Genomic DNA, 13,648 nt, shown 5'->3' with positions numbered 1-13,648 from the left:
AAAGTGTACCTCACACTCACTTTTCAATATTCTTTCCGGCCATCACTTTCAAGACAAGTGGGAGATCTACTGCATATCTACACATGGGGCCAGTGCACAAAAGTTCAGTACGAGAACCATGAGCATCAGGAAACTGTCCATCATTGGGCACGATACCTGTTGACAAACAAAAAGTTCACTGCTAATTCCCTTAGCAAAATACTGAAAAGATAAGCATTAGATAAAAGACACTACATTTTTTTGTCTATTCTGAAAATAAAATACTTGCTAAATAATAGCTAGTGGCAAAACATTCAATAGCCATTATTTACTGTTGGCTGATTTCTGGAAAAATGTTTGGATTTCTGAAAAATGTCAGATGTTAAATTTAAACAGAACCAATCACAAGGATTTTTCTTTATTTTGTATTTAATTACTATTAACAATATTTATTTTTTTCTAAACAGATTAAAAAAATTTTGGGCCCCCGTTTAAAAGAGGTTGCCCATTAAATTACAAATCTATACAACTTTCTGATATCAATTGATTGGAAAGAAAAAGATTTTCTCTGGATAACCCCTTTAATATATATTTTTGTTTCTCTGTATGCCGGAAGTTGCCAAAGCCTCTCTCATTCACACTGCCTGCGCCGGGAACTGTACCGGAGGCCGGGAACGACCCTAGGTGAGTTAAATATTTGTTTTTTTTATAGTGGTTGTCCCATACAGTGGGGGGCTCAAAAATGGCTCCTTCCCACCATATGGGGCGTCCATACCCGGCGTATAAGAGGACCCCCGACTTTAACCCCAATTTTTCGGGTTAAAAAGTCTTCTTATATGTCGGAAAATACAGTAGTTTATCTTTTTTTTTCACAGTTTCCTACATTGTTATTACGTGTAGCGATGCGCGGTCGGTGGCCAATGATTTTAGGTCAGGACCTAAACACAGGAATAGCCGATTATTAGTCTGACCATTGTTTCCTATTACACGGAGCGATGATCTGCCGAATCGCTTTTTGTAATAGGGACCTCCTTATCCTTGAGTCTTTGAGGACCAGGTCTCTTTCTCTCCCTAAAGAAAAGAGAAATAAAGCACACCTGAGAATAAGGAAGTTAAACCTCTGGATCTGTTGCACTTATTGGGTTAGCAGGGGGCTCTGCAGATTCAGAGCAAAAGGTAGGCTCAGTTTCAGAAACAGAAAGTTGAACAGTTTAAACACACCTCAGAGCAGACCCAGATGACTTAAAGTGTCACTGTTATAACTTTCAAAATCTAAATCAACAGTAGATGTGAAATAATATAGTCTTTTTCCAAAAAGACTAAACACAGGAAATCCTGTGTTTCCCAGGTCATCTGCGGTATTAGAGAAGTCAAGTCATTTGATTGATGGACACACTGAAGTGACACTCTGTACAGGCCAGACTTCGTGTGTTTAGTCTCTTTTTTCAACCAGCACAAGACTAAAAAGCTGTCTTCAGATAAACATAGCTTTGTTTTAAAACATGCTAGCTAAAAAATAATAATAATAATCATCATGAATGTAATTTGCAATATCATTATTATTATTTGCAGATATTCTAAAAGTTATAATCACAGTGACATTTTAAAAAGTAAAGTACCGGATCTTCCTCACAGTCCCCACCTCCACAGAGGTGCTCAACCTCTGTACCTGACCATCATTGGTGGTGCAGCGGATCTGTCAGGATACTCAGACAATCATTAGTGGCAGTGGGCACAGAAGGGGATTTGAATTGGTGTCTTTCCTCCTCCGGAACTCCCCAAGCCCCCATGCATGTTCACACACCATTTCCAGATGCAGTAGACCAAGCACGCGCTTCGTCCGAGAGCCTGCATACTAGGAGGAGCTGGACACCCGACCTCCAAGTACAAGGTCAATATACAACGGCAGACCCCACAGCAAGACCTTCAGCCGCACTGGGCCCCCAAGCCGTCACCACCAGCACTAAGGACCGGGAAAAAAGTGAGAGGGACCGGGTCGGGGTAGATTCCCTACCAGCTCATCCAAAAGAGCTGGGGGAGGGCAACGATTTCATGGGCAAAGAGACAACAGAGGAAGGAGGGGGGGTACTCCGACTGATCCATTTCCAGGACCAGCGCTATGGGGCATGAGGATAGATAAGTTTACTTTATTATTTTCCTGCATCCCACTAACTTCCTCTTGTTTTTCAGTTACATGGGACTCCTCCTTTAATCGTCAGATGGGCATGAACTTAATTTTAATAGCAGAATTGAATATACAGTCAGAGGGTTGGCTACTGGTCCTGTTTAAGATCTAATGCTAAATGATTTTATGGAGGATAGTTTTGGTAGGCTATGAGCAGTTTTTTCTCAGTTTAAAACTATGAACTTTTGTATGATCTATGTTTGCATGAAATAAACTTAAAAAATCATCGTACCTGGAGTTGGCTTGTGTCCATATATTCCATTGAAATATGCTGGCATCCTTATACTACCTCCAATATCTGAGCCTACCCCTATCACAGATCCTCCTGCAGCAATGATGCAGCCTTCTCCTCCTAAAAACAAAAATACACAAATAGTAGAGAACAAAATCAATGCATCTATAAATTGACTTTTTTTTGCACAGCAAAATTCCTTTAATCTGACATCATGCTGAATTGAAAAACTACTAATCCAGCAACTTTACAGCACTAGACTAGAAAAACTAATCCCTCTGCTGTTTTCGCTGTGACCAGATCCTGGGTTTTACCTGGAACATATTTTCCCCATATTTTTTGTGGGGGCCATTTATATATTTCAATAGATTAATCATATCTCCCTTTAAAGGGAACCAATTAGCTCAATCGGGCTGATATGGTTCCCTGAACTGCTGTATACAGCTCCTGCAGCAGCCGCGGCATGTACCAGCCGCAGCTGCAGCAGTAACTGTATACCTGAAAAAAAGGACTTTAATCCCCCGGGCGCGTGACAGGCAGCGGCGGGAAAGTAGTCATCTAGGTGGTTCCCTGCCCGTATAGTCACCGCACTCTTGCCTGTCAGCGCGCTCGGAGGGGATGATTGACAGACAGAGAGGTCCCTTACTGGCCTCTCCGCCTGTCAATCATCCCTCCGAGCGTGCTGACAGGCAGAGCGCGGTGACTAGATACGGGCAGGGAGCAGATGACTAATTCCCCGCAGCTGCCTGTCACGTGCCCGGGGGATTAAAGTCCTTTTTCGAGAATACAGCTACTGCTGCAGCCGCGGCCGGTACGTGCCGAGGCTGCTGCAGGAGCTGTATACAGTAGTTCAGGGAACCGTATCAGCCCGATTGGTTCCCTTTAAGGGTGCCTTCACACACAGCGTATCCACAGCGGATTTCTGGCTGTGAATTTGCATCGAAATCCGCTGCGGATACTTGCCTATGCATTTCAACGGGCTGACATACTGGCAGTGGGATTGTCATCCTGCTGCGAGTATGTTAAACTCAGTACTGTTAACCCCGTGGCCCCAGAGCATACATTACCTGCTCTTGCTTGCTTCGGGGCATGTGTGATGTATAGGAGCGTGTGTGTGTGTGGGGGGGGTGGCGGGGAGCAAATTTAATAAAGCATGGGATTGACAGCTTTACACCCAACCAATATATGAGGACAAGAGGAAGACGGTATAGACGGGAGGCACAGAGTCAGTGAGGAATTTGATATCATAGTGTGGCTTTATGTGAGGGTTAGACATATTAAGTGTTGAGAAATAATACACAGATAAACTATAGAAGGGGTATGCTAGGAGCTGTATACCACTTGTCCACATGTTCTATATTCCTGTATAAAAAGTTTTTTTTGTAAGTTAATGTAAAACACTAGCAAGTTATGTATAGGACAGTTTGTTTTATTCCTTGATTTTGGATGGCTATACATTCAGAGATGTTATAATTTGATTGTTATGTGATGTACAAACTTCAACAAAATAAGTTTTAAAAAAAATGGCTTTAGGACTTCCCCAGGTAACTATAGACCAGTGGTGAAACTATTTGAGGGGCTTAATAGTGACTACATGCAGGAATAGTATTATAAGTGGTATAACTGGATTTTGCAAGACAAGCGACAAAAGACAAACGACAGCGACAATCAGCCGACATCGCTCATGTCGGCTGATCGTTGCCATCTATTACCCAGGACGATTATTGTCCGTAACGGCCGATATTGGACGAATACGGCCAATTAATATTCTGTCTAATGAGACTGGATTTGTTGTTTCTTTGTTTACATAATTACAGTATAATTGATTGTGGGCTTTTGTTATTTTGTCTAACTTCACTGTCTGGGGCTTGAAATTTTTGAAGTGCTGCCTTCAGTAAGTGCAGATTGCTAACATGTGCTCTTTATGAAAACTTTGTATTAAGTGGGTTAGCCCCAGTCATGTTTTCTTATTTTTTAACCCCTTAACGACATCGGGCGTACCTATACGCCCCCGCAGGGTGGGCTTTAACGCAAACGGGCGTATAGGTACGCCCGATGTTTCCCCGATCGCTGTGTGTTCACACACAGCGGTCGGGGAAGATGGCCTGCTATAAATCATAGCAGGCCATCTTAGCTTCACGGCACGGGGGGTGGTTAACACCCCCCGTGCTTACGATCGCCGCTATAGGCTGATCAATTCAGATCAGCCAATAGCGGCGATCGGAACCTTTCCGGGTCATCGGCGACCCGATGACCCGGAAAAAAATGGCGGTCGGTGCTGTCCGAGGACGGCACCGACCGCCATTACTGTAAAAAGTAATGGTGATCGCCGTGCCACCGGCCCGATCGCCGTGAACGGCCGGCCGTTCACGGTGATCGGGCCGGTGGCACGGCGATCAGAGTCCCACAAAATAGTAAATACCTGCCCTGGACCCCTCAGCTAGGTAGCCGAGGGGTCCAGAGCAGGTATTTGTACATTACTCACCAGTCCCGGGCTCCTGATCGGCGTCTTCCGGGTTCGCGGCGTCCTCGTCTTCGTTCGGGTCTTCGGCTTCTTCCGTGACTTCACGTTCGGCTTCTCTCGGCTATTTTCGGCTCCAGCGTCGGCTTTTTCCGTATTTTGCGCTCTGCTGCCCTCTAGCGGCTGATATGTGTAATACACTTATCAGCAGCTACAGGGATGTTCAGAATGTAGAAAAAAAAAATTTTTTTTTTTTCAAATTTTTTTTTTTCTATTTTCCGCACCCTATCGCCGCTGAGTGTTGATCAGCATCGCACGAAAGTGCGCTGCTAATAAGCAACACCTCCTTTTTGGCGTAGGGTGTTTTTTTTCTATATTCTACTGCCACAGTCTGCTAATAAGTGCCGCACATAAGTGCGGCATTTATCAGCAACTCCTTTGTTGGCGTAGGTTTTTTTTTTATACCTACTGTAAAAAAACACGTAAAAAACACTACATTACACCACACTACATTGAATAAAGTTTGACACTACACCACTACATACCCCATATACTAGTCCCCGTATAAAGATGACCCCCAGGGTGTTTTCGGCGTCAGAGGGATACGTTATTATTGCCTCCGACACCGAAACAGCCAGTGAGGATGAATGCAGGGATCCTTCTTTCCTCCATTCATCCTCATCATCCAGTGACGTGTCTGGGGGTAGCGTAGCGTACGCTGCCCCCCAGACACGTCTTTTCCGCCAGTACCGTCCCAATAAGAGATGAAGGTATGGAGTGAAATTCTACAAACTCTGTGAGAGAACCTCAGGGTACACTTACAGATTTAGGGTACGTGCAAACTGCGGAATGGCGAAGGATAACCTTTTGTGCATTCCGCAGCTGGCACCCGCCGGCGGACTGATGGAGGCGCATGTCTCCGCCCGTGTCATAGACTCCATTCTATGCACGGGCGGAATCCGTCGTCTATCCAAAGAATGAACACGTTGGACGGAGAGCGGAATCCGCCCGTGCATAGAATATGACACGTGTGGAGACGTGCGCCTGCATCAGTCCGCCGGTGGGTGCCAGCTGTGGAATGCACAAAGGGTTATCCTTCGCCATTCCGCAGTGTGCACGTACCCTTAGAGTGTATGTAGGAAGGGACCTACTCAGCTTTTCCCCAGCTGAGTAGGTATGGCCACCATTCCCATTAGAGGATGCCATGATGCAATTATAAAGCCTCTGTGCGGCCAGGACAGTAGAAACCCCCCACAAGTGACCCCATTCTGGAAACTACACCCGATAAGGAATCTAACAAGGGGGGCAGCGGGGATATGGCCCCCTGGTGACGGCCACATTTGGGACGTGAAAATGAAAAAAATTGTATTTTTTATTTTCTCGGCACATGTTCTACTTAAGTGCCCGTCACCAGTGGGGTCCATATGCTCACTGCACTCCTTGTTAGATTCCTTATGGGGTGTAGTTTCCAGAATGGGGTCACTTGTCGGGGGTTTCTACTGTCCTGGCAGCACAGGAGCTTTGTAATTGCGACATGGCCTCCATCCTCCATTCCAGCCTCTAAATGGCGCTCTGTCCCTTTGGTGACTTGCCCTGTGCACATATGGCACATTATGCCCACATGTGGGGTATTTTCGTACTCAGGGGACACTACCCTACACGTTTTGTGTTCATTTTCTTTTTTAACCCCTTGTGGAAATGGAAAAAAATCAAGGCTAGACCAACATTTAGTGTAATTTTTGTAAAATTTTTACTCTAAATCATTAATCTTGTCATGATTTTTTCATTTTCTCAAGGGGTTAAAAGATAAAAAAAAACATTTAATATGTAGAGCAATTTCCCCTGAGTACGGAAATACCCCACATGTGGACATAAAGCGCCATGCGGGTGCAGGGTAAGCCTCCGAAGGGAAGGAGCGCCATTTGGTTTTTGAAGGCTGGATTTGGATGGAATGGATTTCGAGGGGCCATGTTGCATTCAAAAGGCCCCTGTGTTGCCAAGACAGTTGAAACCCCCCACAAGTGACCCCATTATGGAAACTGCACCCCTCAAGGAATGTAACAAGGGGTGTAGTGAGCATATGGACCCCACTGGTGACGGACACAAATGTGGAACAATGTGGCGTGAAAATGAAATATTACATTTTTTACACTATAATGTTGGTTTAGCCTTGAATTTATCATTTTCACAAGGGGTTAAAAGAGGGAAAAAAAACAAAATGTGTAGAGCAATTTCCCCCGAGTCCGTAAATACCCCACATGTGGACATAAAGCGCCATGTGGGCGCAGGGCAAGCCTCCGAAGGGAAGGAGCGCCATTTGGATTTTGGAGGTTGGATTTGGCTAGAATGGATGATGAACGCCATGTCGCATTTACAGAGCCCTCGTGCTGCCAAAACACTGGAAACCCCCCACAAGTGACCCCATTCTGGAAACTGCACCCCTCAAGGAATCTAACAAGGGGTGCAGTGAGGATATGGACCCCTTGATGACGGGCACATTTGTGCCATGAAAGTGAAAAAATGAAATTTTTCCCTTTCACGTCACATTGTTCCACATTTGTGCCCGTCACCAGTGGGGTCCATATGCTCACTGAACCCCTTGTTAGATTCCTTGAGGGGTGTAGTTTCCAGAATGGAGTCACTTGTGGGGGGTTTCCAGTGTTTTGGCAGCACGAGGGCTCTGTAAATGCGACATGGCCCTTGAAATCCTTTTCAGTGAAATTCAGCTTCCAAAAGCCAATTGGCGCTCCTTCCCTTTGGAGGCTCGTCCTGCGCCCCCTTGGCACTTTATCGCCACATGTGGGGTATTTCCGTACTCGGGAGAAACTGCGCTACACATTTTTTGTCTTTTTTTGCCTCTTATCCCTTTAAGAAAATGAAAAATTGAAGGCTAGAACAACGTTTTAGTGTAAAAAATAAATTTTTCTTTTTTCACGCCATATTGTTCGGAAAATCTGTGAAGCACCTGTGGGGTCCAGATGCTCACCGCACCCCTTGTTACATTCCTTGAGGGGTGTAGTTTTCTAAATGGTGTCCCTTTAGGGGTGTTTTTTAGGTTTTGGCACCCCAGAGCCTCTGCCAACCTGAAGTGGTACAGTCAAAAATGACCAAATATAACGGAGGCGTTGAAATTCACTAGGCGCTCCTTTATATCTGAGGCTTGTGGTTGCGTCAAATAGCGCAATAGGGTCACATATGGGGTATTTCTATAAACTGCAGAAACGGGACAATAATTATTGGGGTGCATTTCTCTGGTAATAGGTTTATAATTATGAAAAATATTGGATTACAATAAAATCTCTGCACAGAAAATGAAAATTTTCAAATTCCTTACAAACTTAGCTTTTATTTCTGTGACTCCCCTAAAGGGTTAAAACACTTTCTGGATATGCTTTTGCAGAGTTTGGGGGGTGCAGTTTCTGAAATGGGGTGCTTTGTGGGGCTTTCTAACATACAGGCCCCTCAAATACACTTTAAACCTGAACAGGTCCCTAAAAATATCTGATTTTGAAATTTTACTGAAAATTTGGAAATTTGCTGCTAATGTTTTAAGCTTCCTATCGTCTAAAAAAAAATGAAAGATAGTTTAATAAATGCCGCCAACATAAAGTAGACATGTTGCTAATGCTATTTAATATATAATTTATGTGGTAAAACCAGTTGGAAAAATGCATTTTTTCACATTATTTGGGTTTTTTTCATAAAGATTTGTTATGAGTATCGACTCCAATTTACCAGAAATGTAAAGTACAATATGTCACGAGAAAACAAACAATCTCAGAATCAGCCGGATAGGTAAAAGCATCCCGAAGTTATTAATGAATAAAGTGACACTGGTCATATTCATAAAATTTGTCTCTGTCATTAAGGCCATTTCAGGCTCTGTCCTTAAGGGGTTAATATTACATTTTTGATTATAAGTGTACATTTACAACTTACCAGAACTACCACCTACTATATGCTGGGGGTTATATGGGTTCCTTGATCGGCCATATATGTTATTACTAGATTCATACCACATGCACAGTTCACTGCAGTTGGTAACTCCAACAGGTACTGCTCCCGCTCTCTTCAACCTTGAAACTACAACTGCATCATGTTCTGAGCGTAATGACTGTCGAGATAGAAGTCCAGAGCTCTGTGGCATGCCTGGGACCAATATACACAAAATATTTTAAGTCAAATATCAAAAACATTGAGGAAAAAAAATCACTAAATATTACAGGTAAAAAGCAATCTTACCTTGCAGGGCAAATGCTTCTTTAACAGATAATGGAACACCCAAAAGAGGATAATTTTCTTTAAGGGTTGCTTCATCGTGTGCCCTAGAAGACACCAAGTCATCAACTGCCTTGGCCTCATTTAGGGCTTCATCAAAGCGATCATATACTAAAGCATTAATTGTGGGATTCACTTCTCGGATCCTGGATATAAAAGACTGCACAACGACACTACACTTGACCTAAAAAGGAAAAGAATCTACATGACAAACTATAGAATACAAACTCTTACCACTGAACATGTACTTTAAAAAACCGTCTCTTAAAAAAATGACTGAGCAAATGAATTTCTGCTGCTTGACCAACTACTTTTGTCTGTAATTCAAAAAGCCTCTGGTTCCCTATAGTCTCTCAGGAATAATCAAGGACTAATGACGGCATCAGGGTATAGGACAGGTAATTACAGCCATCTAGTTACCCTGTTAGAGACCGTATTTTCGCTTTGGCAGCCATGTTGTCTCTTTCAGTCATCTTAGCTAGAGAAGTAAACTTTCTAAAAAAAACATGATGTAAACGTTATTAAATGTGTATTGTTCCATAAGGGTCACTGGCCTCGCATGATAAGTTTTATGACTTAATGTATATTTGTGACACCTATTACAAACAACTGGACATATCGAAGAGAGAAATATGTAAAGAAAAGATTGTAGTTAGGGATAATTAGAAAATGTATGGTAGAAATATGATGTTTGTTTATTAGCTATTACACAAAAAAAGTATAAAAACTTGCCTCAATGTTAAACGTTATCAAAAAGCCTTACAAACTATTTGTCTTTGCTGCTTGCTCCTGTTGCATATCGCTCCTTGATGTATATCGCTGTTCTGTTGTGCTGTCTTGATGTCTTGGAATGAATTATGCAGAGTTGCTCGAGAGAAAAGTCATCAGTATCCTTCAACCCCTTAACAATAGACATAAATTTAATGCCATGGAAGTGTGTGCCTTAATGACAAATGGCATACATTTATGCCATTAAAGGGGTATTACTTTACTTTTTTTTGCTTAAGGACATGATGGGATGATTTTTACTGCTGCTAAATTTGGATGCAGGCGCATCTGTGCGCGCCCGCACCCGAATTCCCCGCTGCACACAATGTGGACACTATTCAATGAATAGTGGCCGCAGAAAATTGACATGTCAGTTTCCTGCGACGCTGCTAGGGATCCCGGACGGAGTGTATACCATGTGTATACACTCCGGACGGGATTCCCTAGAAGGCAGCACTACATAAGTTCCATAGTAATGACTGATTATTACTAAACATACGTAGTGTGAACATATACCAAAAACCAAAATAGCAAAAAGGAAAGCTAAATGGGGAAAACACCAATAAAAAACATACCTTTTAATAACAATCTTATAAAATAGATAACACCTCACAAACATTTAATACCACAGCCGTGGTCCTTGTTAAAAATAATCAATTTAGCCACGCGCCAATATCATGGTACTCTTTGGGCTCAATTCCCACTAAAATGAATCTCTCTAGTGAAAAGGAGAAAAAAAATGATACATTCTCACCCACTCCACGGTCAATCTCAGTGTTTCTCTTCCTGGAGTCCAATACGATATGATGCAGGGGTACACAACCTTGTCGGGCAGTTAGGATAACTCACCCTAAATGCCCCTAGTTGCGTGTGTGTATGTTTTTCTACCCCTGCTCGCACAGGGTCTGTCGGGGCACTCGCCCTAACAAGGGCCCCCCCCCCGAACTACCCCTTTGGGATACAATCCCTAAATACACCCTATATCCACATCCCGACGGGCCCGTTTCTATTGGTTTTGCCAAATGTCATCAGGGGATATATTGGAAACAACAAAGGGTAAATGTATGTATATAATAGATTATGCAATGCGATGAGAGTACCTACTAGTAATAGATCACAGTGGTGATCATAAAAGTGACTCATGCAGAACAAATGTGCAAACAAAGAATAAAAAGCTATAAATAGTACCTATACAAGTGGGCAAAGAGTACACTATTGCACTTTCTGAACTTTCAGAAAAAGACAGATAGCTAAAGTGCTGTGTGCTGTATCTATGCTAGTAAAGCGATACTAAGCTATTGCACTTGCTATGATCCGTATTTTTTAACGGACACAAAAGTAGTGTCAGCTACATTTTTGTGTCTATCCAAAAAAAGGGATCACGGAGCGGCCAGTCTCTGCACAGATCATCCCGGCCAGTACTGAAGTACTGGCCGGATGATCTTTATGGCCATGGTGTTCTGATGCGGGCGCATAAGCGCGCGCCCGCATCAGAACTCCCCGTAGGACACAATGAAGCAGGTGGCCGGAGCCACTCGCTTCATTGTGTGAACTGACATGGGTTTCTACGGCCGCAATTCACTGAATTGCGGCCGCAGAAAACTGACATGTCAGTTATTTGCGGGTCCGCATGGGATCCCGGCTGGAGAGTATGTGATGTGTATACGCTCCGGCTGGGATCCCAATGAAGAAGAGGCAGTTTTCCACTCTGTACAAAGTACGGCCATACTTTTACATAGTGTCAACATAGCCTTAGGGTAGCTTCACACGTAACGGATTTGCAGCGGACTTCACACTGCAAGTTTGCAGCGAAATCCGCTGCAGATCCTGGTATAGTGAAGGTCTGTGGGGTCACATACCCGGCCTCGTTATCCCCCGCATCCCGCCACCCGGCCCGCAGCATACATTACCTGCTCTGCGCCGCGGCTGTGTGAGGCTCCCAGCGGTCCCCAGCAGCCAAACTGGGATTGGCTGATGGGGAGTGAGGGGAGCTAGGAGCCTTACACAGCCGCGGCGGCGTGCAGGTAATGTATGCTGCGGGCCAGGGCTGCGGGATGCGGGGGGTTTAAGGGGCCGGGTCACATATCTGTAGCAGAATGAAAATTCCGCTGCAGGTATGTGACCCTATAGACCTTCACTATACTAGGATCCGCAGCAGATTTCGCTGCAAAATCGCATTGTGAAATCCGCTGCGGGTCCGGTACGTTTGAAGCTCCCCTTACTGGCAGCACTGACTGGTTGATGAGGAGCGAGGGGAGCTGGGAGCCTCACACAGCCGCAGCGGTAAGCAGGTAATGTATGCTGCAGGCGACGGGATGTGGGGGTTTAAAGGGGCCGGGTCACTTATCCGTAGCGGAATGAAAATTCTGCTGCAGGTATGTGACCCCGTAGATTTTGCTGCAAACTCACATCATGAAATCCGCTGTGGATCCGGTACGTGTGAAGCTACCCCTTAGGGTAGCTTCACACGTACCGGATCTGCAGCGGATTTCAAGCTGCGAGTTTGCAACGAAATCCGTTGTGGATCCTGTAGTGTCAAGCTGAATGGGTCCCATACACGCAGCGGATCCACTGCCTGTATGGTACCCGGCCCCTTAAACCCCCCACTGGCCGCCTACAGCCCCGGCCCCGAGCATGCATTACCTGCTCGGCGCCACAGCTGTGTGAAGCTCCCGACTTCACTCACTCCTGATCAGACAACTGGTGCTGCTTCACACAGCTGCGATGCCAAGCAGGTAATGTATGCTTGGGGCCGGGGCTGCTGGCGGACGGTGGTTAAAGGGGCTTCACACTACAGGATCCACAGCGGATTTTGATGCAAACTTGCAGTGTGAAATTCGCTGTGGATCCGGTAAGTGTGAACCTACCCTTAAAGTTACTAGTTTTACTAAGCTTTTTGTGCACTGAGTGCACCTGCTTGCTAATTTCTTGCAATACTTGCTGGTTGTGTATTAAGTGCACTTGGTGTTTTTCTTATACTAGCACTGCTTTTTCTTGTTTCATTAAAGGGGTTATCCAGCACTACAAAAACATGGCCACTTTTCCTCCTCTCTTGTCTATAGATTGGGTGTTGTTTCAAACTCAGTTGCATTGAAGTAAATGGAGCTTAATTGCAAACCACACCTGAACTAGAGACAAGAGAGGAAGAAAAGTGGCCATGTTTTTGTAGCGCTGGATAACCCTTTAAGGCTGGGTTCACACACTGTATACTTCAGGCAGTATTTGGTCCTCAAGTCAGGTCCTCATAGCAACCAAAACCAGGAGTGGATTGAAAACACAGAAAGGCTCTGTTCACACAATGTTGAAATTGAGTGGATGGCCGTCATATAACGGTAAATAACTGCCATTATTTCAATATAACAGCCGTTGTTTTAAAATAACAGCAAAAATTTGCCATTAAATGACGGCCATCCACTCAATTACAACATTATGTGAACATAGCCTTTCTGTGTTTTCAATCCACTCCTGGTTTTGGTTGCTATACAGCCTCACAAATACAGCCTCAAATATACATAGTGTGAACCCAGCCTAAGGGTGCGTTCACACATACAGGATCTGCAGCAGATCCGCAGCAGATTTAATGGTGCAGATTTCATGTTCTGTTCAGTTATTTAGATCAAATCTGCTGTGATACAAATTACCAAAAAGGCACCATGCTCACTGGGGGACTGTCAGCTACAGCACAGTGTCAGCAACTCAGGTAGGGCCCAGGAGCTGACAGATTCCCTTTAACCTCTTAAGGACC

The 13,648-nt window shown here is 44.3% G+C and overlaps 1 protein-coding gene across 2 annotated transcripts in view; it reads right to left on the bottom strand.

Moving 5' to 3' along the window:
* FAAH2 (fatty acid amide hydrolase 2) overlaps positions 1–13,648 on the bottom strand; it is a 121,343-nt gene that overhangs the window by 88,090 nt on the left and 19,605 nt on the right. For both annotated transcript variants that reach the window (XM_069986101.1, XM_069986100.1), the window contains exons 2-5: positions 9,100–9,319; positions 8,797–9,006; positions 2,397–2,516; positions 21–156 (exon numbers count right to left, since the gene is read on the bottom strand). In XM_069986101.1, coding sequence (XP_069842202.1) covers positions 21–156; positions 2,397–2,516; positions 8,797–9,006; positions 9,100–9,319 — 686 coding nt within the window. The remainder of the gene's footprint in view (positions 1–20; positions 157–2,396; positions 2,517–8,796; positions 9,007–9,099; positions 9,320–13,648) is intronic.

Source organism: Dendropsophus ebraccatus, chromosome 10 (assembly GCF_027789765.1).
Source record: "Dendropsophus ebraccatus isolate aDenEbr1 chromosome 10, aDenEbr1.pat, whole genome shotgun sequence".
Lineage (NCBI taxonomy): Eukaryota > Metazoa > Chordata > Amphibia > Anura > Hylidae > Dendropsophus > Dendropsophus ebraccatus.
This window is presented reverse-complemented; position numbering and strand designations above follow the sequence as displayed.